At 39.6% G+C, this 26,145-nt stretch overlaps 1 protein-coding gene across 2 annotated transcripts in view; it reads right to left on the minus strand.

Moving 5' to 3' along the window:
* Window positions 1-7,269: 7,269 nt before the first annotated feature.
* DPY19L4 (dpy-19 like 4) overlaps window positions 7,270-26,145 on the minus strand; it is a 30,895-nt gene continuing 12,019 nt past the window's right edge. For both annotated transcript variants that reach the window (XM_040060646.2, XM_040060637.2), the window contains exons 9-19: window positions 25,566-25,697; window positions 25,382-25,480; window positions 24,140-24,213; window positions 22,183-22,341; window positions 20,410-20,529; window positions 19,195-19,315; window positions 17,701-17,757; window positions 15,241-15,323; window positions 13,377-13,509; window positions 12,786-12,944; window positions 7,270-10,579 (exon numbers count right to left, since the gene is read on the minus strand). In XM_040060646.2, coding sequence (XP_039916580.1) covers window positions 10,415-10,579; window positions 12,786-12,944; window positions 13,377-13,509; window positions 15,241-15,323; window positions 17,701-17,757; window positions 19,195-19,315; window positions 20,410-20,529; window positions 22,183-22,341; window positions 24,140-24,213; window positions 25,382-25,480; window positions 25,566-25,697 — 1,302 coding nt within the window. In that variant the 3' untranslated portion in view covers window positions 7,270-10,414. The remainder of the gene's footprint in view (window positions 10,580-12,785; window positions 12,945-13,376; window positions 13,510-15,240; window positions 15,324-17,700; window positions 17,758-19,194; window positions 19,316-20,409; window positions 20,530-22,182; window positions 22,342-24,139; window positions 24,214-25,381; window positions 25,481-25,565; window positions 25,698-26,145) is intronic.

A 26,145-nucleotide genomic window follows, 5' to 3' on the forward strand; every position in this document is an offset into this window, starting at 1 on the left:
GCTCCCGCCTCAGGTAGAGCCGCCCCGACGTCCTGTCCACCCCCACGGGGATGGCGCCGGGAGAGGCCAGCTCGAACCAGCCGCCCGCCGCCCGGTCTCGGCTCCTCGGGACGGTGAAGACGGTGTCTCCCACCCGCGCCCCGGAGGGCAGGCGGGCCGTGTAGCGCCGTGCTCCGGGCCCCGGCGGCTGCAGCGATCGCGGCTCCCGCCGCCGGCCCGCGCCGCCCGCCGCCCCCCGCCCGCGCACGGCCAGGCGCAGGCACCGCGCGGGGCTGCGCAGCGGCCGCGGCCGCCCGTGGTCCAGAGCCGCCACGCAGAGGCGGAGCCGGCGCAGCCCCAGCAGCGAGCCCACGGTCAGCACCTGCCCGCTGCGGGGCACCACGAAGAGCAGGCGGCTGCCGGCGCCCGGCGGCCAGGGCCGGTAGGTGAGGCGCGCGTTGGCGCCCTCGTCGCCGTCCGAGGCGCGGAGCCGGGCCACCTCCGTGCCCAGCGGCACCAGCTCGTCCACTTCCAGCGGCCGCGCCGGCGGCAGCCGCGGCCGGTGGTCGTTGCGGTCCAGGACCCGGACCCGCAGCAGCGCCTCCCGGGGGGAGCGTCCCGCCCGGCGCCGCAGCCGGAGCCCGTACTCGGGCTGCGTCTCCCGGTCCAGGGGCTCGGCGGTGCGGAGCAGCAGCAACCCCCGGCCGCCGCCCGGCCGCCGCTGGAGGGAGAAGCGGGAGGCGCCGTCGCCTTCCAGCGCCCACTCCCCGGCCGGCTCCCCGGGGCCCAGCAGCCTCCGCAGCGGGACCCGCAAGCCCCGCACCCGCGTCCCCGCCGGGCTGTTCTCGGGCACCCGCCCGGAGAAGAGCGGCAGGCGGGGGCAGCCACCGCAGCCCGGCCCCGCCGCCCCGCCGAGCAGCGGCAGCAGCAGCAGGAGCGGGAGCAGCCCGCGGCCCTGGCCCCGCCGCGCCCGGCCCATCCCGCCGAGCGGAGCGCAGCCCGGCTCTGCGCCGCGCCCGCCGCGGGCACCCAGGGCTCGGGCAGCGCCGGCCCGGCCCGCGGCCACTCAGGGCCGTGGGCGGGGACGCAGCGAGCCCGCCCCGCCCGCTCGAGCCGGGAGCGCGCCCGTGGCAAAGAGCGCAACGCCGAGGTGCAAATCCCTCGTCTTCCCCTATTCCGAGGCAAAGCGCGCAATGTTGCCCGGCAAATTCCTCATCTTCCCCCATTTCACATTGCCCGTGAGGATCATCTGCGAGTGATCTCTCCCTGGCCCTGTTTCAACTCGTGAACTTTTTGTTGTACTTTCTCTCTGCTGTCCAGTTGCAGAGAGCAGTGATAAAGCAGCTTTGGTGGGTGCCTGGCATTCAGCCGGGCCCAAACCACCGCATGCAGCCGGGGTCCAAACAGCACATGCATCCAACTGCTCCCTCTGGCTCTTCTGCAAGCTGAGCAGACACAGGATGAACTACACTCCCTGGGAGAGTGATTTGGAGGAAAATGGGCAATCTCCTGCTCTCCTGAGCCCGTATGAAAAAACCCACCCAGCCAAGCTACAAGAACCACCATAAAAGAAACAGAGGATAAAAACCACTATTGCCTAAAGGAGAGTGGACCTTGGGACACTTGAATCATGAGAGTAGTTGTCACCTGGCAGACATGCTTCTCTGTTGTCAGCTGGGTTTGCCTTGGAAGCACAGCCACTCAAAAGTGCACATTCAGGTTGTTGCTCCTTCAGTAAAGGTGCAGTATTTTTGGGACAAGAACAGTGTGTGCCATTGTTGAGAGCAAAACTGAATGAGCGAACACATCCGTCCCACTAAACGTGCACAAAACAATCTGGGCATGGAACTCATGGCTCTGGTTGGTCTGTGATCAATGGAAGTGTGAATACAAGCCAGACCACTCTGGTGTCAATCACTACTCATCAAACAAACAGTAATCATTTTCTCATTGCTCCAAGCATGAGTTCCCAGCAACATCTTCCTGTTAACAAACAAGAACATCTCCCTCCACATAGTGATGGTAACAGCTCAGGAACAGGCTTTTGCAGTTTCCACGTCCAGCTGGTCAAACAGTGTGAGGTGTTGTTCCTTGAGAAATGCTCTTCCTTCCTGCTTTGAACAGGCTTGCTAGTTTTACCAGAAGGTTGTTAGGAAGGCAGGGGTGTTTGTTGCCAGCTGTGTTGTAACTCCAGCATTGACATACCTAGGCTGGAAGTGAAGCTCTCCTCAAGAAAGCCAGAACCCCTTTCACTCTTCTTTATTCAAATATTGCGGGCAACAGTCAAAGGTGACAACCAACCGCTAGACCTGCACCTGCACCACCTGGGGAATCACCAGTTTTAAGGAGAGGTAATTGTTGAGAGATCACATCCCATTATTACAAGCTGTCAACCTTTATTTTTAACCTCCTCAAGGTGAAGGGATGATAGCTTCTGAAATGTGGCACAATGCAAGATTTCAGACTGGGAAAGGTAAAAATAAAACTAAACTGTTTTACAGAATGGTTTACCAGTAACAACAATGAAAGTATCCATCCAGATCCATGCCCAGTTAATCTGCTGTAGCAAGCTTTGAGTATGCTATGCTATGGTTGCTCTTTCTGCCCTACCTCCTTCCTCCACAAAGGCACTAGAAGGCTCATTAATTTAAAACACTTAATGAGCTAGCCAGACCATGAAAACAATCATTCAGTTTAGGACAAGCTTAGCTCTGTACAGAGACACAGCACAGCATTCCCTCTTCTGAAGTGTGTCACATCCTTACACAACTTTAAACAAGCAAATTAAGTCCTCTCAAAATCAAGCTCCCATTTTTAGCCTACATTACAGGACACACTACCTACTACACACTACCTCACTTCCTATTCTCTTCTATTCAAGCACTTAGAAACATGCAGTTTCCCCTACTGACTGTGAAGATATAAACTAGATTTTATTCACAGTATTCTCTCCCACCTATGAACCTATGTATTTTTAATACATTAACACAGCATTTTGGTGATGGAAATTCAAGCTTCTCCTGCATGTCACTCCCACTGCCAGATTTAGGGCACACCTTACAGAGCAGAACCAGAGCCAAGCTCACCTTGTGGATACTCACTCAGACAACTGTTATTTTCAACATCCAATTACACAAAACCTGTGTGATGACAAAACAAGAGCAGATATTTGTGGCCACAGATCCTACCCTACCATTTAAAGAGATGCAAGCACACTTGAGTGTAGCCATGTTTTCCAAAGGAACTTGTCTGTTCCTGTAAAACTGAAGCAGAATCCACAGACACTGACCCAGTGTTAATCCAAGAGGACATCTCAGTAAAGACAGTGGCGATGGCTCTTGGCTTCAATAGGGAACAACACAGACAAGAAATAAATACAAATAAATAAGCTCCTTAGATAGTGTCTAAACCAACACAGATACCTTCAAGACAGTGTCAGCTTCTATTGCCAAAGAATCATAGTGAAATTTAGTTTTATGGTTCTTCTTAAGCAAAGCTGATCTAGTGAACTGAGGACTGTGAACTGCAGCCACTAGATCTAAGAACTGCCATTATGAGGCCAAAACATCAGCAAGCCCAACAGCCTTCCTCTGGCCTTCCCTTGCAGCTGGGACAAGCCCCTGGAGTGCAGCCAGCAGTTCAGACTTCAGCTCAGATTGTCAGATTGTCATAAAATGGGCCAACTTGGGAGGAGAGGAAAAAAAAAAAAAAAAAAAAAAAAAAAAAAAAAAAAAAAAAAGGAGAAGCATTTATCCATGTGCTAACAATGCTGAAATAGACGAAAATGACAGTGTTTCAGAACTGTTTTGTATTTCAGAAAGAGGTTTTCATGATGAAATTAAAAACAGGTTTGATTTTAATGCACCTTTGTAAAATTGCATTTCTAAAATTGTTTAGTCACATCTCCTGCAGTGATTTTCTCCTACTGCCCACAATTAAAGTCAGCCATGGAAACTACAGGCGCACCCAGCAGTTATTCCAGGGAGACCACAGCTCCTGTGCTTCGAGTCTCATGGAGAATGCAACATGAGGCAGTGAAGAATGGAGCTGCATTCTTACCTGTCCTTTTTCAACTTTCTTCAGATGGGAGAAAAGCTTAAAGCATCACTTCACATTCACCCTCACCTTACAGAATATTCTGGTATTTACTGCAGTTTAAAAATAAAGTCAGTCTTAACAAGTTTTAGATCTTTTCTATTACCAGTCAGTACAGCACCAGCAGGAGCCATGCCTTCACAGCAGACAGTACAGTATAACTGTGAAAAGGAAGAAATTCCAAGGCATTGAAAAGCTCCTCAAAGTTCTGAAAATAAATGTCTGTACTGAATAGCTCTGTAATACTCAGGATTGACTAATGTTTCTATATTCTATATATGCAGTTTAATCCATAACAAGATGCATCTCATCACTATTAAAAAACGTTCATGACATTTATTACCTAAGCAACCTGAAAGCATACAGGGGTTGAAGTATGATAGGCTGGGTTACTGCAAAAATGGGAAAATCTGGGAAATTAGGTCCTACAAACAGATTCCAGAACCACTATTTAGGTGGAAAATAATCCAAACCTATAGTAATTTGACCTAACAACTCTGAGTCATTGATTATAAACAGAATATATATTTTATACAGAGACACAGACTCACATAAAACACATATACAGTTATTTATAGACATGTATCAATACAAATTCTATTATATATAATAAATGGTCTCTGTTTCACAGCTAGTAACCACAGCCTCAGTTTTGCATAGAGGCATAGAAGAATACACGGATACCAACATGCTTTTGAGCTAAGCAACCACAAAGCCTGGTTGCTTGAGTGGCTAAACTTGGATACTTCAACATCAGCTCACTTCTTGACTAGCCTCAAAGCGGTCTGATAAACTGCTCAAACTCAGAATCATTATAAATTAAAGATGTAAATACATAATTTTTTTCAGTTGCTAAATGATCTGTTTTTGAAGAAGTGCTCTGTAGGGTATTTCTACTGTCTTTGGAATTTAACTAAAAAAATCAAGATTTTTGTATCATTACATGCTAAATTATTACAAAGTAATCTGCATTCAAAGATTTCCACTAATAACACTGTATAAAACAACAGAGGGCTCCAAAATATATAATCATGATCTGTAAAAATTCAAGGCAAATAATACATTAGTAGATAAAAAAAAAAAAAAAAAAAAATCAGTAAGCATTTGATGTGATGTTGCATAGCAGCTTATTTCCAGGTGACACGCTTGCTGTAGGAAGATCTTTAGGGAGAAAGTCACAGAGTTCAATAATTCCATATGAAGCAGCTCACATTTTGCTGTTCATCCTCACACAAGTATGTCTCAACAGGCAGTCACAGTCAGCACGACATATGGATCCAGTCTGAGCAGGCTGCTTGTCCTCAAGAGCTGCAAGACTGTTTATGCTGCCCGTCAAGACAAACATTTGAGCTATGCTGCACAGTCTTCCCTTGACTTCTCAAAGGATAAAATGGTTTGTGTCCCAAACAATCCATACTTTCTGGACTTGGCTTTTATTAATTTTTTTTTCCACAGAAAAAAAAAATAAAAATTGTTACAAGAGAAAAATATTTACCATGTATACATTACTTTGATAAAAAACTGCCAAGACAACAAACAGGATGAAAGGAATTGTATTCCTTAGACTTGTTATTAAATAACTGCATGAAGATAAGTCCATATGCCACACACGCTACAGCTAAACGTCACTGTTAACAAGGAAAGCACCACTGATAATTCTTCTGCATTATTGAAGTAAGCAAGTTTGAAACTTTAAAAGGCATTAAACCTTCTGTACCATCAAATAAATAGGTAACCTTAAACATCACTTGGAAGGCAGAAATACATATATTTGACTGTGCTGAAACCAAAACCATTACCGGATTAATTACATTTAAACACATTGTTGAGGTACAAAACAATTCAGAAGACTTTTAGGCATCACCAGCTCTGCAATTTGGCATAGTTAGACTGTAGTAACGTAACAGTGATTGGTTTTTTAGCTGTGCTGACGAAGTAGAAAAGATTATTAAGATAATAATGCACACAATGCATGTCTTAGAATCCCCACTTTTTCCCCCTCTAAAGTTAGGTTTTAAAAAGAATACTAAAGCAAGATTATGCAGATTTATGTTGAGGCATTATTTCACAAGAAATATTGCTTGTGTTGGAATAAAGTTCCACTGCTCTTTCATCTCCAATATCACAGTACTCCAGAGTCCACCTGCCCATCAATATTTACCAGACTTACAGATTCAATCACCATACCTGATAAGAGAAGTTACTTATTCCATCTCCGGAACACAAGAGTAAAACAGATGTCTGTAAATGCAAACACATCATGTGTGCACACACCCACACATTCACAAGCACAGCCTACACTTTCTCCTGTTGGAGTTTTGGTTGAAGGACAGGTTATATGAAGTTTTAAGAAAGATTTCAGGGATACCTTACAATTCCTACAACCAGAACTTGCAGCTCCTTTTCATGTGAATTGCATGGAAAAGCTGATGCAATGTTTTAAGGTCTGGACACTTGAAGATGACTTGGTGAAAATAGGCTGGTAAGAACGAGACTTGGTCCCTAGACTCCTCTACTTTTTAGTAAACAGTAATGCCACTAGAGCAAATGGTTGGAAAAATTTTCAAAGCCTGTGGCCCACTTTCTTACACATTTGTGTATCTTGTCCTTATTCCCCACTACCATGGAAAATGTATTTAAGATTGTGTTGTAATAAATTGTATTTCCATTTACTTTGGAAGAAATTAAATCAATGTTTTTAAAATAATATTAATAGAAGTTTATGCTCAGAAATACCTTTCCTTAGTCTCAAGCATCTCCTGTCAAATCTGAGTTCAAGTATGTGGTAATTCAGGAAGTGAAAGAGCATTTTTTTTAAGATTAAGACAAAACTGTGTATGTTAGTTTAGCTGTGGGTTGGTCAAACTTTGATTCACAAGTCTAAGGATAATAGGTGGGTGCCTGAAAATACTATAGTAATTTATTCTTTCAACGTAATTTTTCTGCATTTACTAAGATAAAGTATATCAGAAAGCAGAAATGTGAAGGAGGAAATAAGCCAGCAGAATAGTCACACAAATTGCTATGCAAATTCTCATTCTTCCCCGTGAACAGCTGTTAGATGGCTGGCACACAGCCCAGCTGCACCACTTGGGCATCCGCGGTGGCTGGAGTATTAAGACACAACAGAAACTCTAGAAATCAGAGGGACAGGAATTAAAAAAAAAAAAAAAAAAACACAAAAAGAAACATGAATTGAGGTTTTTGTTTGTTTAATAAAAGCTTGCAAGGCACATGTTTCAACTGAATTGCAACATCTACAGCAAAGCAGATCAAAATTTGTAAAACTTTCCCACAACCCTTTCAGGGAGTTAAACCTGTGATCTGGTTGAAAACCAAGCCAGGGTTGTCTGCACAAGTCTGGTGTAATTATGCCCTATTGATGTCCCACTGAGGGATATCACTGGAACTTACTATTTTTCACAGAAGCTGGAGATTAGACAGTATTTTTGCTAGTCCATAGCTAGGTGAGAAATTAATTCACTTTCTTTGTAAGATATGTTTCTTTCAGTCACTCATTTTAATTATGCCTTTTTACAGGAACAGCCACAATGTTCTCTCAAATAAAAGGCTTCTTCTGTTACTTAAGGCTACTGTGCCAATGGTGCTGCAATATAATTTTCTCTAATATAAAAAGCAAGGTAAAAATCTTAAACGATTCTCCTAAAGCAGAATCAATTGAAGTATCAAGAATACATTTTAAAAACTATGACAAAACTAATAACAATAACTATGTCACAGTTCAAATAAAGTTCAACTCATTCATTTAAACATGTATAAAGGCCAACGTGCAACAAGACAGTTTTGTTTAGATGTGTGGGTGGCCTCATTTGTGGTTTTCTTAATATGTGTGCTCTACAAGTAGGTGTTCAAACTACACTCTACGTGGTAACACACACAACATTGCAGTAAAACACAACAGGCAGTCAAGGACATCTTGGCATGGCAGTCTAAGGCATGAAGCCGTACACTCTGCGACTTCATCTACCCAAGTACAGCTGTAACCCTGAAGTTTGCACCTGAAATGCCTTATTGCTGATATGAAGTAATGCTCGTGAATTACTAACTTCAAGAGATTAAATGACTGACACACAGACATGTAATTCCTTGACAGTGATTCACACAAACTTAAATTGAAAAAGGAACTCTAAACTTACTTCCAAATATTACATCTGTATCCACACATACAGAGGGGGTTCCTGCAGGCCTGCCATAGCTCAAGTTAATACACAAGCTTCTGTTGGTATACAGTAGTTGAGTAGTCTGAAACAGCCCAATGCAGTAAAACATGCACTTGTGCACAAGCAAATAAATGGAGCCTGTGCAGACACACAGGTACACACCATCCCCACCATGATGCCTGTATGCCCAGACAGGATATTTACTTGTAACTCAGTTATACGGATAAATGTTTCTCACAGTGACAACATCCCATATATTCGATGGATTTATCTGAACATTGGTTTCAAATAAAATGTATAATTTAACATTTTGTCAAGAGTCATAGGCCTAAAAAATATAACTAAAAGTAAAAAAACAGATTACAGACATGTTGGCTTTTACAACAATAAAGCTTTTTTCTTTTAAATCACTCCAAAAGTGATAACAAGTTTTAAAAAATCTCAGCACTATGCATCAGTGTAAAGTAAGCAAGTGTATCTGCATAAGCAGAGAAAAATCATGCACATACAACAACATGCTGCAGTTCCTAATAATTTCAGAGCTAAAATCTCCGATTTGCGGTAAGGATTGTTTTGCAGCTTCCACTTGAGGAATGGTCTGCAGATTTTTCAGCTGAAGGTTCAGCTTATTTTTCCAGATCCTTCATTAAAGACATCTGGGCTCCAACACATGCCTGACAGACTGGTCTCTGGGCCAGGTGTTACATTAATTTGTAACTGCAGGTAATTCCTAAGGGCTGAGCAACTTCTTCCAAAACTCAGTCCTGGCTTTTTGTCCAGTTACACCTACATTAAGCAAAGCTACTGTTACCTTTTATTGGAGTTCCCATTCTCAACACTAGGTTTAGGCCCAGAGTTGTAATTAAAGCATCGTTCATTTTCTTGAAAGTCTATCAGCCAGCAAAAAGGGGATGAACAGATAATTTGTTAAGAAAAGGAGTTGTAGAGGCAAAGAGGTTCATATAACAAAGTCTATTTTTAGAGGGAAGCAAAACTGCAGAGTACTTTCCCAAATTTTCAAGAATGTGTGTATTTGAATAATTGTATAAAAATAGCTATGAACATCTGTACCATTATTTATTAATGGTGGTGGTTATAGTGTTTTAAATGACAGTTATGACACTATCTTAATATAGCTATTGCATAATAAGTCAAATGAAATGAGTATCACCCATCCCTCCACACGTACACACACACACACACACACACACACACACACACACACACGTACCAGCACACACACAGGGTGAAACTGAAGTGCAGAAGTCTCAGTAGCAAACCTGGCTGTCCTGCTACACTTGCCTGAAAACAAGTATGGCATACTGTGGTATACTGGCCCGTTCTGGTGCCTGCTAAGAAAGACACACTTATGCACACCTAAGTGTGGCAAAATGCTGAAGACAGGTTCTTTCCAAACTGAAGATCTGAGCTTGTCAGCTCCTATTGCTAGGTCTAATTCCTAGCATTTCCACCATGTCTCTGCAAACAACAGAGACAACAATGTAGAGATCAGTGCCTTAATCTGTGGAAGTGTTGTTTAAGTAAAATCTTCCTTATTTGATTTATATAAGCTATATAGCTACACATAAGATGTATAAATGTGTGTTTGATAAATATAGCTACACATAAGATGTATAAATGTGTGCTTGATAAACACAGAAATGTTTACCATGGAAGACAGGAAGAATTAAAACAAAACAAAAAGAAACCCCAAACTAAAAATCCAAACACTTACTTGAAAAGACTCGGATAGAGATTGCTTTCTTGCTAAAAATTAAAAGCTATATGACTTAAATGAGCTCTTTAAATAATTTTTCTGTATTTACTGAAGTCTACGCATATCAACTCTAACACTAAAGTTAGAAATCTCATTTACATGAAGATTAAGATGATGTATAATGGGAAGAAAAATGCAAAAACATGGAAGACTGTAACACATCATAGAGAAATGTAAAACTGATAAATGTTCCCATTTCATTCAAGGATGGTATATGTGTCTGCTGATCTGTAGATCAAAGAATTTCAGTTTGGTACAATAACGTTGTCAGTACACCGCATGTGCACATCCATCTGCAAAAATAAACTTCCTTGCTCAAAAGGAACTTTTCCAACTGAAATTCATTCACAATCAATCCTCAGAAAGAAGCTTGCATGCTTTTTCATGACTGGAAGGATATCACAGTGTTGATTTTATATACAAAGTAGGATCTATTCCAGTATACTCGAGTGAAATAATTCACATATGGAGAATAGTTCATTTTGATTTCATGACAAAATCGTCCATATTTTGAGTAGGCATAGTTGTCACCTTCCTCACAAACCACCTGTCAGAAAGAAAAAGACCTAATTACAGTACTGAAGATAAGTGGTTACAGAATGTAATTCTGTACATTTAATTAACTTTTGTATTCTGTGAATTTCATTTATGATAGACATTTAATTTCCATATTGTACAGTTCCAATAAACTGAAAACACATTCCCCTGTAATTTGTTTAATCATCTAAAATAGCCTTTGTGAATTAATCCCTTTGTCAAGGTAGCAGACTTTAAAACCAGGGTACTTAATTCATATTATAAAGAACAACAGCAGTGGAAATTATGCCCATACCCTGTTTACCCAGTAGTTCAAACCTGACCTGCATAGGGCATATGAGTACTAAGGAAAGGAAAACCTCGATCACTTTTCCCAGGCCAATTAAGTTTGACATACCTAATAAAGACCAAACACACACACACATTGCCCTACAAATTCCAACCAACTGACTTGGAAGTAAACTGTACATTTTAGCATCTACTGTCTGATATCCCTGAAGAAATCCCTTCATTATTCCTTCTGATGGCACAAATTTACATGATTTTAAAAAAAGGTGATAGGACAAACTCATGAAGAAAAATCCACCAGTGGCTGCCAAACACAAAGATAATTGCCCTGAGCTACAGTCCTTCAGCAACAGCCTGCTGGAAAATGTGTCTTTCCCTATCATTAAACTATGCTCTCAGCCAGCGTCAGAAACAAGATATTGGACTAGAACTACAGGATGTAGCACAGGCTAGAAAGTGTTACTTATCTTCTTAAACACAGCAATTCAAAACACATCCACAGACCTGTCAACACACTATCTATCCACTGTCTCACTTAACTTTGGGAATAAGTAAATGCTGCAGTTATAGTCTCCAAATACATGTGCACTAGCTTCCATTAGTTTGGAATGTCTTGATAATCTTCCAATATGACTTAAACAATCTTTGCTAGCAAGCAAACGGAGAGGTTTGTTTAAAGCTTCCTGAGAAACACACCTTATTAACTTTCCAGAACAAACTATGTCAGTTTTCTGAAAAAAAACCCCCAATATACCCAAACCAACCACTCCCCCCAAAACAACAACAAAAACCACAACAGAAAACACAAGAAAGATTATCAAGCTTATGTGTGAGAGAGAAGCATGGAGATGAGAGATGCAGGGGTATGAGGGCATGGAATCCTGAAACTGTGGTTAATTGCTCCAATGGAGATCCTAAGTGAAGAGGAAACAGGAACTTATGCAAACACAGATCTGAGAAGAAACTGAGAGGTAATGTGCAGATTAACAATGCTGTAGGTTATTCATACACACACACTCTAGTTATGGTACAGTATATTGGATATATCCTGGAATAATCACAGCATACGTGAATTCTAGCAACAAGAAAAGGAAAGAAATAATAAATTTCAGCAATGGTAAGGAAGCTAATAGAAAAATAGAGACAATATCCTTCATGGATAAAGTAGTTAGCAAACCTAGAAGAGAAACTGACACCAGCTGGAGATCCCTGGAGAAATACAAAGTAATCCCCTAATAACATACCGCTCCTATATTGCTAAGAGGTAACTGGTGACTCCCTCTTTCCTGTTGACCTGAGAATAAGCAATGAAACTCTAACCCACCCTCTGCCTTTCTCAAATCAAAATTTTTGCTGGATTTCCAGGGAGCCAATGAACAAGTGGCAGTGAGATCACCTTATAAGCCCCATCTTATTTCCTACTTTAGCAGCAAGAGCAGCAGTACCAACATCTAAAGAGACCAAACATGTAAATGACTGAAGCAGCATTCATGGTGCAGTTTATTCAACCAGTCTTTCTAGCAGATGTGGTTTAAACTATCTGTTGGTGTGCTAACCTATCTGCAAGGCTGAACTGAATAAACTTGCATTCTCATCAGAACCAGTCTGTACTGAACTAAATGGCAGGATTGTCCTCATCCCAGCCAGAGTTTCAAAAGAACTGAGTTTATCCATTTTAGAATTTCATCTTCAAAGCCAGTGAAGAATGCCTTCTGAGGCAGACTTCACTGCTTTTGTAATAACCTCTTCAGGTGTCAGTCTTGAATATTTATATATAGTTAAATGGTATTTAATGATTGGCAGAGAAGCAGCACAGTAATTGTCTACATGTCAATTACAATAAAAAAAATAAGACAAGCATTTTAAGATTTATTTTTAATTTAATTATTTATGCATCCAAACATTCATTTTTTCTCATGGATACTTACATGACCATTAGCAATATCCAACAGATCTTTAACTCTACATCCTCTTACAGGTCCCACTTCATTGCAAATTGAGTCTTCAATAATCAGAAAGTTGGCTTTGTAAGATGTGAGTATCTTATAAATATCCTCTGCTGACCTCTTTGAATAGATTTGATAAATCTATAAATTAAGAAAATACGTTCATGCAATCCACAAATCAGTGATACCTTAAATACTGGGACACACACACCCCACAGTGATGACCTATCTGCAACAACAAACTATATATACACATCAAGCTATAAAAAGTTTGGTTTTGAAATCTCCAAAACAGTGAGACAATGGCCAGCTGACTGGGAAATATTAGTCTCTAATGATGGCAAGTTCTCATCTTACATACTTCAAGTAGCTTGAAAAGTCTTCAGAAATAGTATTTTAATTTTTTTTTTTCTATGTGGAGTGAAGCACTGATAATCTACTTGATAATCCCTTCCATGTCTGTTGGACTCCGACGTCCTCCTCCATTCTAATACACTTGATTTTTGCATTACATTTGGGTGAAGAGGAAGACAGTTCCTGTGAGATGCCACAGTTATGGAATTGGATACTCACATTCTCATTTCTTTTCAGAAGATCATCATCATTATACAAAGGCAAGCTCGACACCATCCATCCCGTACAGAGCTTAATCACACCCATGAGCTGTGGGCTGCCTGCAAACACTGCAGCCACGGGAGCCTGTCGTCTGCAAAAGCAACACCAACATGCACATGAGCACAGAATGCACTCATCAAAAGAACTTTATATACTGTGGGGTCTGTTAGGGTGCTGCAGAATGAACGGGAGTACGTGAAGGTACCACTGGGGGCCCCATTACAATTGGTGATGGTGTTGCTGCGGCAGTGCTTTCCTTGCCAGGGAAAGCAGCACAGACCTGCAGCAATACGGAGTTTGAAAGGAAGGGTTCCTGCTGGGACAAGGGCTGATGGCTGTTCTCCCTTCCTTGCAATCCACCAAGCACCATTCAGAGTGGTCCTGGAATAGATCCAAGTATTGCTTTTCTGAATGGTTGCCAACTTGTAACAAAACAAGCTTGGGAGAGACCATAGGTAGAAGGAGAAAGAACACGATGTTATCTTGCAAGGGAAAGATGTGTGATTGTTGTAACTTGATCTCTATTACGTATTTCATTTGTAATCTCTGATTATGTATTTCATAATCTATGAGAAAATAATGTCACCATACGAATAATGTCTACAATAATTGTGTTTCTGGGTTTGGTATAATTTTTTGACTGTTTGTATTTCTTTATTAGTGAAAGAAAACAGTCACTGCCACACTATTACAGACTTTAACAACTTCTCTGGAGAAAATTCAAATTAATATTATCAGAGAAAAGACTTTGAGAAAATATACTGTAATAATGACGTTGAATTAAAATTTTAATGTGGATAGCCAAGTATATCCATAAGAAAAAAACCTTTATTTTCTTTAAAAATAAGAACAGCTGCTACAAATAAGAGTTGTCAAATTGCTCGTAGCTGAGTGAATCTCAATGAAATTCACCATGATTAATTACGTACTTGAAGTATATGCAGACTAACATAAAAGCCATTAGGTACTTGGCATTATTCCACTTGCTGCCTTGAAGAGCTACAGCAGTGACAAGCAACATACACTACTACAACAACAAGAAGACACTAATTACCAGCCTTGCCTTTTGTGAAGACAAACAGGTTGACATTAAAGACTACATAAATACAGAAAGTAATATTCTAAAAAATACAGATAAAACTAAGTGATCTGAACACAAGGGATCTAATTTTCAGAAAAGTGCAGTTCCTAATGACATAGTTTGAAATTAAATTGAGTGAGGCAGAATGCAATTCTGAAACTTTTGGTGGTAAGAAAAATGTATCTGTGAACATAACTTGACTTGGTATTAGCTGTGTGTATGTTCAGTATGAGCTGTTTAACATAGCGCCACACTTGCTGTGGTCAAAGGGGAAGTCTGAATCACAAATGTTCCTCTCCATGTATCCTGAAAAAGTCTCAAAATCCTCACATTCAAGCATTTCATTTTATTGGCTCAGGCACATAACATTTTCAGTGTTTTTGCCCCTCACTGGCATTACAATCAGCATGAAACCTGTAATCTCATGAAAAGTTAGCATGCAAAGAAGCAAGGTCTGAGATCTTGCTAACATCTCCACCTCTGTTTGGAACCTAGGTCTGCAATGACATTAAACATGACTTGCTTGTGCATTTCAGGATCTTCTCTTGTAATCCATGATAAACTCCTGTTTCTTTTCATGGGAAGAATACCAAACTTAAAATACAAAACGTCTTCCCCCATGCATCACTGAATGACTTAGCAAGGGAAAACACAGCTTGATAGAAGTAGCTCCACAAACTGCTGAGATAAAAATACCCTTACAAAAAGCAGTAAAATAGAAATGTTGGACTTCATGCTTACTTTATCCATGTCATAAGCTCTACTGTATCAGGATCATAGAATTCTTGCAGTTCTGTAAGCTCTGTCATTATTCTAGGGAAAAACTGACGGAAATGTTTTTGGTTACTTACAGTTTAAAAAAATATCTATAGAGCATCTCATTATATTAAGGCCTTAAGTGACACAACACAAATGGGTTTCAACAGTTTTCCCCCTGACTAGTACTTTTGCTTGAATATTTTGCAAAACTCAGCTTACATTTACCTGACAGCAGGAGACCCTCTCCAAAATAAGTATATTAAACAGAAGTTCTCATCTCTCTCTATTTTATTAGAACACTTATAATTAAAAATAAAAAAAAATAGCAGCAACAGCATTTATCAACATCAAGTGGCCTTAAATGCATCAAAACCATTGCCCAGGTGGTCATATGCAAATCTCTACAAATAAGGGCACTGACCCAAGAAGATGATAAATCTCTCATGGTAAACCTGCTTGAGCAGGATTAATTGATTGGACTGTTGTGACTTGATGGAATGGTGTTATGCAAGCAAGACAGGAGGGAAGATATTTCCTAGAGGAACCCCGGTAATGTGCCTTGGACTTCTGACTTCAATCACTGCAGTGAAGGAAAGCACATTACATTGTGTAAAGTGGGATATCTCAATTTATGCTCTTGAAAAAAATTTTGGGAAAAGGACGCATTCTGTGAAGTGAAACAGAATACCACCTCTTTCAAACCAGGCCAGATTACAACCCTGCATCATGGCTTCCCTACCCTGTCAGGTTCCCTATCCTCCTCCTTTATTAAGACAAGAGATTCTGTCAGTCCTTGAGTCATTTGGAGCATTTATCTGAAGAAGGCATGGCTGGAAACTGGCCAGCCTTGAGGGGCTGGAGCAGGCAACATGTACCTGCTGTTGTATGTAAAGTGAAAAGTTACTGGATGTCAGCTCTTTTGGAAAAGAATAAAGTTTACAGGCTATGCCAGATTAAAGAGACGACTTACTTTGGCACAGCCACAGTGGACAGTTAGAAGTGGGAACCTGCTTTTAACCAAAGAGTTTCCACCCCCACTACCTGGACAACTCAGCTGTCAAGTGACAGCAGTCTACAGCCAGCACAAGAGCAGCTGCCATATGTTTATGTCAGGGACAAACAGCACTGCTGCTGCACATACATTGGAACTACTCCCAGAACAGAGGGATGGAAAGAGGAACTGCTACTGCCACCCCAAGGAGAACCTGCTTCACTCACCGATCACAGCACCTGGAAAAACCTACTTAGAGGAGGAACTGTGCCAGACACAGTCAGAAGGCAGCCAAGCAAAAAGGTGCTAAGCTATACAGCTTTTATAGCCGTGGTAACAGATTAGGAGCCTCAAGTCATTTTTGCTGCTCTCTCACTTCTAATCAACATTTCCCACCTCAGGGATGAGTTATGAACCTAGAGAAGAAACTGTTCACCACTGCTTAAAAGCAAAGCTGGATCTGCAATGGATGAAGCCCTCTAGAGTCCAAACCCCCACACTGCTTTCATTAAAATAATCTGAAAAATAATTACTTGGTTAGCTAAATTAGTTTCCTCTATTGTAATAGATTTCATAACTCTTTTGAGCAACTCTAGCTTTTTTTACAGACAGTATCTATTGCTCCATCAAAAATATATAAAAAGTCAGGCTACAATAGAAAATTTGGTTGCAATGTAAGATACGTGTTACGAAATCTGTTAAAATACTGTTGGGCAAGACCGGCTTCTATATATGAATTCTTATAGTTCTTATAGTTTTTATCCAAACCATTTTAAAGCTGTGCCAATATAGCAGAGGATTACACTTTATGAGACATTTCACATACTTTTTGCACTCACAGAACCTTAAAAAATAATTTCCAAATACTCTACCCCCAGTCTGTCTGTGACTTGCAATAAAGAACTAATATTCATTTTAAACATGAAAACATCTGTGGCTTTTCTTCCCTGTACTGTAGTAGGTACACACCTCGACACAATGGTCTGCACAAAGAATTTAACTCCATTATAATTTGATGGGAGTTTTTCAAACAGTTTATTTGCATATGGCCTCCTGTAATTTTATTTCACCTAACTTTACTTCTTCTCACTAAAGCTAAGATTGAGGCAACATGGTTTTCAATATCCTGAGTTTCCATTTGGCAGTATTATCTTTGTTGAGTCAGTTTATACATACAAAGCTACTATATTCAGCTTATTGAGTGGAATATAATAAAGTCTTCATTTAAATTTAATTACAGTAAGTGATCATTAAAAAATAAAATTGTCAAATACCTTATACTGAAAAAAGTGAAGTTTTTTTTAAAAACAAAACATATTTTCAATGGATGACAGCTTCAATTTCATCACATATATCTAATTTCACTGAGTACATTTCATTATATTTGCTCATCATTCTGACTCACATTGTGCCTACATACAAAGAAAACTCCACAAAGGTACTTTTCTTACCTCTTTCCACAAACTGAATCCAATTATGGTGGGAACTGCCATACTCAGAATAAGAGCCTAGAAAGTACATGTTAGAAAAAATGGATTATGCACCATTCTCCGACACTGAGTGTCTGTTTATTCTGCTCATACAGTGAGCAATATTTATGCCTGAAACATTAGGTGACAGTAGGTGAAACTCTGTGGTTTTCTACCAGGCAAAAAACTTTCCTCAAACAAGAATTTGCCTAATTTAGCATGGAAGGCTTCATTTGACTCACAGAAACTTTACCATCAAATTTAGGGACAGTTAATTACTACTCAAGTAACAATGATTCCATGTGCACATGACATAGGAAACAGGAGAAGGCAAACACCTCACATTAAAATGCCGTGAGAAAGGAAAAAAGCATGTATTTCAAACCTCTGATCTTGCTGATGATTTTGTTCAGATTAGCATTATTGATATGCAGGACCCAGAAACCCATCTCTCAGCGTGCCACCATTTTAGCTGATACAATTTTTGTTTTGCAAGGAGAAAGCAGCTTGTATGGAACAGAAAACCTCTGGTAAGGAATGCACACAAGGCATTCCTCTGATAATAAGCTACTAACACATCCACTGTGTTAATAGTAAAAAAGCAGGTCTACATCACAGAAGACATGAAGTATATAAAAGAATGTACTTACCATGTACCTGAACATATTTTTACTCACTGACCGAAAGAACACAGTCAGTATTTCTGATATAGCAGTGTACGGTATTTTCACACGAGACATAATGAACCTCTAAGTATAATATATTTATTCCTATGAGCCTCTTGAATTTAGGGTAAGCAATATCCTATCCCTATTTTATTAATAAAACCAATGCACAAAGCTGCTAAAACTCACACAAAGCAACTCTTGTCATACTGAGAATAAAGCTAGGGTTGGAAGCAGGGCACTTGTTTGCTTTGTAACACAAGCTTATCTCCAGACACAACACTTCTCTATAATGGCCATACATGAAAAAATCTTATACGAAGTAATTTGACTTACCATTTCTTATGAAGCAGTTTTACTCTCAGCAGTTAAATACACCTTACTACACCATTTTAAGACCCATTTCTCAGTGAAACAAAGCTTGTATGTCTTCCTTGTGCACCAGCACTTTTCCTCCTGCATTCCTCCTAAAAAATGCATGACCCTTTCGACCAATCCCAACTAGATATGACAGAAAGATCAAGGTCTTAAAGATTTGCTCAAAGAAGTTGAGAAGAGTGAAAGAAAGATGAAGACAGCTCTGCTTTTTATGAGGAAAGGTTGTAGTGTGAACCCAACTTTATCACCGGGTACCAGAGAACACGTGATACTAAGAATGAAAGACATGGAAAAAGCAGACCATTTGTGATCCACTGCTCACAAAACAACCTGCTGTTTTCATAGGTTCTTTCATGGGTCTTAGGTAATGGTTGTTTGCAAAGCCACATGCTTGCTAGCTGTATTTTCCAAGACTTTGGCAACAGCAACTCACCAGCAGTATTGGGTGCACAGCTTTCAGACGAAGCCACTTGAAAAGCGTCATCCAAAGTTCAGGAGAACACACACCAAATGCAGCAAGCATGCAGACATAAGGTGTCCATAGATACTTCATTCTGAAAAACACTGCAATAACTTAGTTGGGACCCTGTGTATGCCTCTGTACTCAAATTGTTATAAAAACATTCAGATTTTTTTCTTATGTCAAATGTAGTCTGGATGTTCAGACAATCTGAGGTCAACTTCGATGGCACTGGAGGGTAAACAAAGGATACTTCTAGCAGAAGAACTGGCACCTGATTATCTGCTGTGAAATGGAGGAGCAAGATCCAAGGTAAAAGATGACAAAATCCTTCAAAGTGTTCAGGGGAGGATGGAAGATAAACAAGAGAATAGTAGTCACTTGGCTGTTGTGGTTTTCCCGCCAAAAAGGGATAAAAAGGAGCTATTTGGCAAAGCTGTACAGAAAATGTACTATAAGAGAGCTCCTGAAGAAAGGAAAGTAAAATACTTAATTAACGATTTATGATTTGCTGGTGTTGTCTTCCTCTTAAGGGTAGACTAGTGAACTTAGAACAACCACAGGATAACACAACAGTCTGCTCACTTTAAGCAATGAGTATTTAGATTTTAGGATGAGGAGCCTAACAAAACCAAAAGCCTGACATCTTCAAGCTGATTAAGCTGAGAAACAAGATTAGAATAATAATGTCTTCCAAACATCAGCTTCTCTAGCTTTAAGGAACTAACACAATACTTTTGAAATTAGTTCTGCTACTGCTTTAACATGTCAAGCAAAGGTACATTTCGTGGTAGCCTACACACAAGAAGAGGGATAAGAAATCTTCCATGCCCCAATATTCCAGCACTATTCTGTTCATCCAAACATAACACAAGCTCTTGCTAAAAAGAATTACAGCACAGTCCTACACTTAAATAAAAAAGGAAAGTGATTAAAATGTGATTCAATTAATGTCTTGGATCTTGGCTGCACTAAAGCTTGTAAAACATGTTAAAGAGACCAAGCACAAGTCTTCATATAACTATATCCAATTTATAATCAAAATTACCTTTGACTACTCCTAAGTAGTATCACTACATGCCAAAATTATTTCTGAAAAAGGGTGAATTTCAAAAGGGTTTAACAGCGTATCATGTCCAGTAAGGAACTCTGTTGCTTTCAAAAGAGAGACATCAAAATCATACTTACCCTTCCAAACACATCGCTAGACAACCAAGCAAAATTGTGTGAATTACATGATAAACTATTTCGGGCCTCTCTCCAATTCGACCATCCTCAAGTTTAACTGTCTCTTTCAGTGGTTCACCACTGCAGTTGGAGAAAATGAGACATCATTTCTTTCAGATATTATCCCAGGAAAAGGTGCCAATAAAAATACTTTAAAATCAGCAGTGTACTGAGATCATACCGTATCGTATCATATGATATAATATCGTATCATATCATATCATATTGTTGCACTGTTTACTTGCTCTTTGTACTTGATCAATGACCTATCAGTACCCACTGTCCCTTGTTTTAGACTGCAACCTCTCTGGAGCAATGGCTGTAAATTAGCACAATGGCATCACTGCCTATGACCATAAATCTCACTTTAAGGTAATTCAGCACAAAGATGCAGTCTAATTTAAGAGCATGTACCCTCTACAAACATTTAGACCGATCATACTGAACATGTATTTTCCTTCATACCATCAGCTTGGTAAAGAATTATGGAATATGTAGGGTGATAATCGTGTTTGGAATGTGTGCACAACAAAGGTAACAAAAGTAGCTTTTAGCCACGTTATTATAAATTCTAGTAATATATTCAATAAAATATGTTATAAATAAAAATCATAGCCAAAATCTTGCAATGAAAGGTTTTCTACTAACAAGATAGCAAGGCACAGAATAGATGATTTTTTCTACCATGATGTGATTTCAGGTTACATTTTTATAATAAGCTTCCTTATGAAAATTAGAAAAAATATTTTGAGATTACTGATTCAAAAATTAAAAAAAGAGAGAGGTTTATTTTAAGCTTTTTTTAAAAAAAGGTGTTGGACATAGTGTAGTCACTGCTCATTACAAAGTAATAAATAGTTATTTCTACCACTAGCAAACAATAAGAAGTTTGCTCCATTGTTCTGAATATCCTATCACACATCCAGCCTGACAAACATTTCAATTTATAGCAGCATAATCCTTATCTGTAAGAAGACTTCATCCTTGAAATAAACTTATTGATTTTTGCTGCAGACAAGTGAGAGATTTGTTCCAGTATCTGAGCAGTTACACTATTCATCTTCTGCTAGAAAGAGAATTTCCTAACCACTGAGTCTCCAAGACAAGTTATGCTCGGATCTACAGTGTTGGTATTCTTAGTCTTTTTACAAAGACAGTTCCATTACCCCTTCTCTCAAGGGAACTGTGAATCACTGTGAAACTAAAACTAATTGAGTCAGTTTTACTTCAGTTCTGTTACAAGCAGCAAAGGCTAGTGAACCTTATCACAGTAAACAAGTGTTTTAAAAAAACAACAGTGAAGCATTAGAAATCCAAAGTCCTGTCAGCTCCACCCATCTCATCTTTCTCAACATGTAAACTGGAAAAAAACCCCAAAAAATCCAAATCCAAAACAGAAAAACAAATTCTAGCAACAACTGGATAACTCTGCTGTTGAAAGGAGAATTCAGATACAACAACTTTCTTTGTCAGTAGGAAGAGACAAACACATCAGCAAACATCAGCCAGAGCTCTGCAGGGAAACAAACCAATGACAACTCCCTGTCCTGACAGGAGAGATGCTCAAGAACCTCCTCACTAAAGGACTTTTCTTTCTCTGGTGGACCTTCCCACTGGTACTCACACGCTGACAATGGTACAACAAACTTTGTAGCAACAAACATAATGACCACTCCCTCAGGCATCCAGGAGCCTCTTTTTTTAACTTATTTTTCGTATAAACAAGTTACTTACCGAATTCTCCTAAAAATGACCTGAGTTACAGAAAAAAGGCAGATAATTAATACTAAAACATAAAAAGGCAACAGCGATGACTGTGTTAGTCGCAAAAAAAAGTCTTGGGAGGGTGACTGAAGAGATTCTTGACAAAGGAGCCAATTCATTGTAAAATTCCTAGTAAGGCAAAAACATTCCATTAAAAACAATAACAATATCCCATAGATTAGGAAAAAAATCCAACAACCCAGCACAAAACAATTGCAGTTTAACCTATTCAAGTAATTGGAAACGACTTGAAATTCATCTTTGAAAAGTTATCTTTTTATCATTTGAAACTGCTTTGCAAATACTCTTTAGAGTAACTGTCAAAAGTTTATCTTCCCAAAAGGTATCTGTGACCTGAACAGATGAGACTACAAGTCCTTTATATCACAAAAGCCCAACCTCCCATATAACTCCATTACAGGGACCAAAAAGAATCTTCTTGTCACAGTGGATTAAGATTTTAGAGATATTGATGCAAGAAGGTATGCTTGTCCTCATTCCAAACAAGGAGATGAAGAAGGGGAAGTGGTCATCTGAGATCACAAAGAAGCCTGAGGCGCTGCCAGGAATAAAATCCTTAATGTTGAAATTCTGGTTCTGTAGCTGAAGCCACTTGATCATTCTTCTTTCTCAGTTAGCAAGCAGGAACATAATACGCTCTGCCAAGAAGCACTCTCAGCATGCACTCTCAGCTGGAAGTGGTGCAGCATGGTGGTGCTGTGAATGCATTCTTGACTTACTTTGTTTTGCTTTCCTCCCTCTTTTCATTTTCTCCCAAGAGAAGACTAGAGGAGAGAACCACTTTCAATTAGACAGAATCAGTTTATAGATTAACAGCTGGGCATGTCCAAACTGGCCTTAAAAGACAGATCTTGAAGCTTTTGTGCTGCAAATAGTAATTCCAATACACAGTTACACAGTGTTCCAGGTGTAAAGGCACCCAGTCTGTCTCAATCTCTGGCTCCATTGCAGAGTCTGACTGCCTGAAAAGTGACATTTAGCGAAGCCCCGGGGGGAAAAAAGGGAAATCCATTAATACCTGGGAGCTAAATAAACCCAAATCCTGACCAGGAGTCCTTTCTTTTCTTCAAAACACTTAAGAAAGGGTATGTGTGTTAAACAATGCATCGTAGTCAACATCACTGCATCTTGTCTTCCAGAAGTTCCCCAACAGCTTCCGTTGGGTGTGATGTCATTTTCCACTTATTCCTCCGAAAGGTTGTGAAGTAGTTCTTTGTAAAAGAGATAAAGTTCTTTGGAGAGAACTCCAATTCCTGCACAGAATTGCAAGTCTTGGCTTGGGTCCAGGAGTGTGTCAGTCCTCACTAACACTCCATTGGAAGTTTTCCAGAAAATTTGTTGCCATGACATCTTCCTGCAGTCCAACATCCAACTCTTTTACAGATACTCATGGTTTTTTTTAGAATCACAATTCCCTCTGACTTTTAAGATGTCCCTTGTCCTAATTTCTTCCAAAACATACAGGGGGGCTTGGGGGTACCAACAACCCAGGCCTCTTTTGAGGTAGCATCAATAGTTCATGACTCTTTCCAAAACCCTCTTTTCCAGGCTATAAAAAGCTCATACTGCCACCTTTACCCTATTATCTTTGCTTTCAAGTCTTATTAAAACACTAGACAGGGTACAGAAAGTTTTCACTCTTCAACATCACAAGAGAAAAAAAATCCATTAAATACTTTCACCCCAAGGCATGAAAAATATTTAAGTGCCTCAGAAACCTCAATACCCTAACTAAATTCTGTATGTGCATTTTTTAATTTCAATCTTAAAACCAGACAACAAATAACTAAACTCTTTCACTAGCTCCACTATAAAACTCCCACAAGCCACTGAAATGTTACGCTTCTTAGAGCAGTTTCGAAAGTTTGGGTATCTTGAGAGGTGTAAAGAGTTTAAATAAACTTACTTAGTTGTGTTCAAGCCAAGTTTTACTTCAATGAACTTCAGCAAATGTTCATTTTCTTTATGAGGAATGATCATCTGAAAATTAATTCAGCAGAGAAAAATCAGACAAAATGCTGGAAGCAGCTTTCATGTGGTCATTCAGATGACAAAATTAACTAATCAAGATTCAGTTAAAACTAACAAAATGGATTAAGTGTGCTAATTTAGGTACTGGTATAGTCTTGTAAACCTTCACTTCAATAAATCTATATTTAGGGTTTCCTTGAGAATGCCATTCCTTTCATGCCACTCCCATACCACAACAGGAGGGCAAGTGAAAAGCTGACAGTAACTTCTCAAAAGACTACTGAGCAGTGTAAAAAGGATCACGAAAAACAGACACAGACTTACTCCCAAGTAAGCCTAAGAGTGCTGCGCTTGGCTTCACTAGAAAGTAAGACTGCAGGTGAGCAAAAGTCATGAGCATTTGTATTCTTCACACAGATTGTCTGAGCTGCCTAAACTCCTGTAACTTACTCATACCTGTAATTTAACTCAATTTAACTCATATTTTTCAAGGTTAGATTTTATTTTCCTGGCTAGTCATTCTGAACGGCATGAGAAAATAATTACATGTGAGCATTCTTTCAAGCCTTGTAGGGTTCAGTAGTTTCTTTACTTTTAAGTTAATACTGTTAATTAACACAACCATGGTGAGTTTGAGACATAGAAGAAAAGAAAAATAATATGTGTAAAAGGTCAAGACAAGAGGAAATTGCTAATCAAAATACAAGACCAGGCTAAAATCCCACTGCATAATCTCAACCCCTAACTGACCCCTACACAGAGTGAAAAAGCCTCTGTTCCCATGTTCTACTGGAAATGGAATTTAAAATTAATATCTACCCTAAGACTGTTTATTCCTTGTTCATTGTGTCGTCATGCACAAGAATATTATTTTAATATTTAGACTAATCTGTAGAGGCCATTCAAATTCTAACAAACCCCATATTTATAAAATAGATAAAATGTCTCCTAAAGAGTATTTCTATACTGTTTCAACCCAAAATACCAAAACCCCAACAACATCAAGCTTGTTGGAGTTGCTACAAAATGACTCAATTTTTAGTACTCATACTAACTATGAATTAAGCTATGAACTATCATATCAATAAGATAAGCAACACTTCAAAAGATTTTTTCAAGATATATCTGCAACTTTCCATTTAGATTCTGAAATTAAGATTCTTCAGAGGAATCTTACCTTCAATAAGAAGTTTAGCGTCACTGCTACAGTAAGTACCAAATAAATATACATTATTTTCAGCAATCTTGACACAAATGTACTTTTTTTCATATTCATCTGCAAAAATTAAAGAATGCCGTATCATTTAGAGTTCAGTTTAAATTTTAAAACTACACTCAGGGTTAGAAGAAAGTCTAGTTACCTGAAAGGATTTGGAGAGCATTAAGGCTACTACAAGACTCAGTAATGGTGACACCAGTAAGGCTGAATTTTCAAACTGCAGAAGATACCCGACAATGAGAGAAAACAGGTAGATTCTGTATACCTCGTGCACCTGTCAAAGAAAAAGATAAACAATAAAATAAAACTGCTATAAATCCTGGTTTTTAGAGCAGTCGATAGCTCAGACCTTCTTCTGTTAATCAGGGGATTAACAGATCTCAATCCTTCAACTCATGAGTCTAGCAGGGCTCTGGAAAGAATTGCACATGAAAATGATCCTGGTCAGCCCCAGTAACTAGTGGACAATTACCTCACAAGAATTCTGTAAAAATGCCAGAAGCAGGAGTGTTTCACCAGGTCTCCCCATTCAGTAACACTTCCTATGATGCAGTTGAAGCAGTAACTACAAGGCACCAGTAAGAACACACAATTTGTGACAGAGCTCACCTGCAAACAGGTGCTTTCCTTGCCCTCAGAATAACTTGTTCATTAACCTGTCTCAGGAATACTCTGACTATTATCAATACTTGCTGTTATTTACTATTTGATAAGCAGGTCTT

Source organism: Hirundo rustica, chromosome 1 (assembly GCF_015227805.2).
Source record: "Hirundo rustica isolate bHirRus1 chromosome 1, bHirRus1.pri.v3, whole genome shotgun sequence".
Classification (NCBI taxonomy): Eukaryota; Metazoa; Chordata; class Aves; order Passeriformes; family Hirundinidae; genus Hirundo; species Hirundo rustica.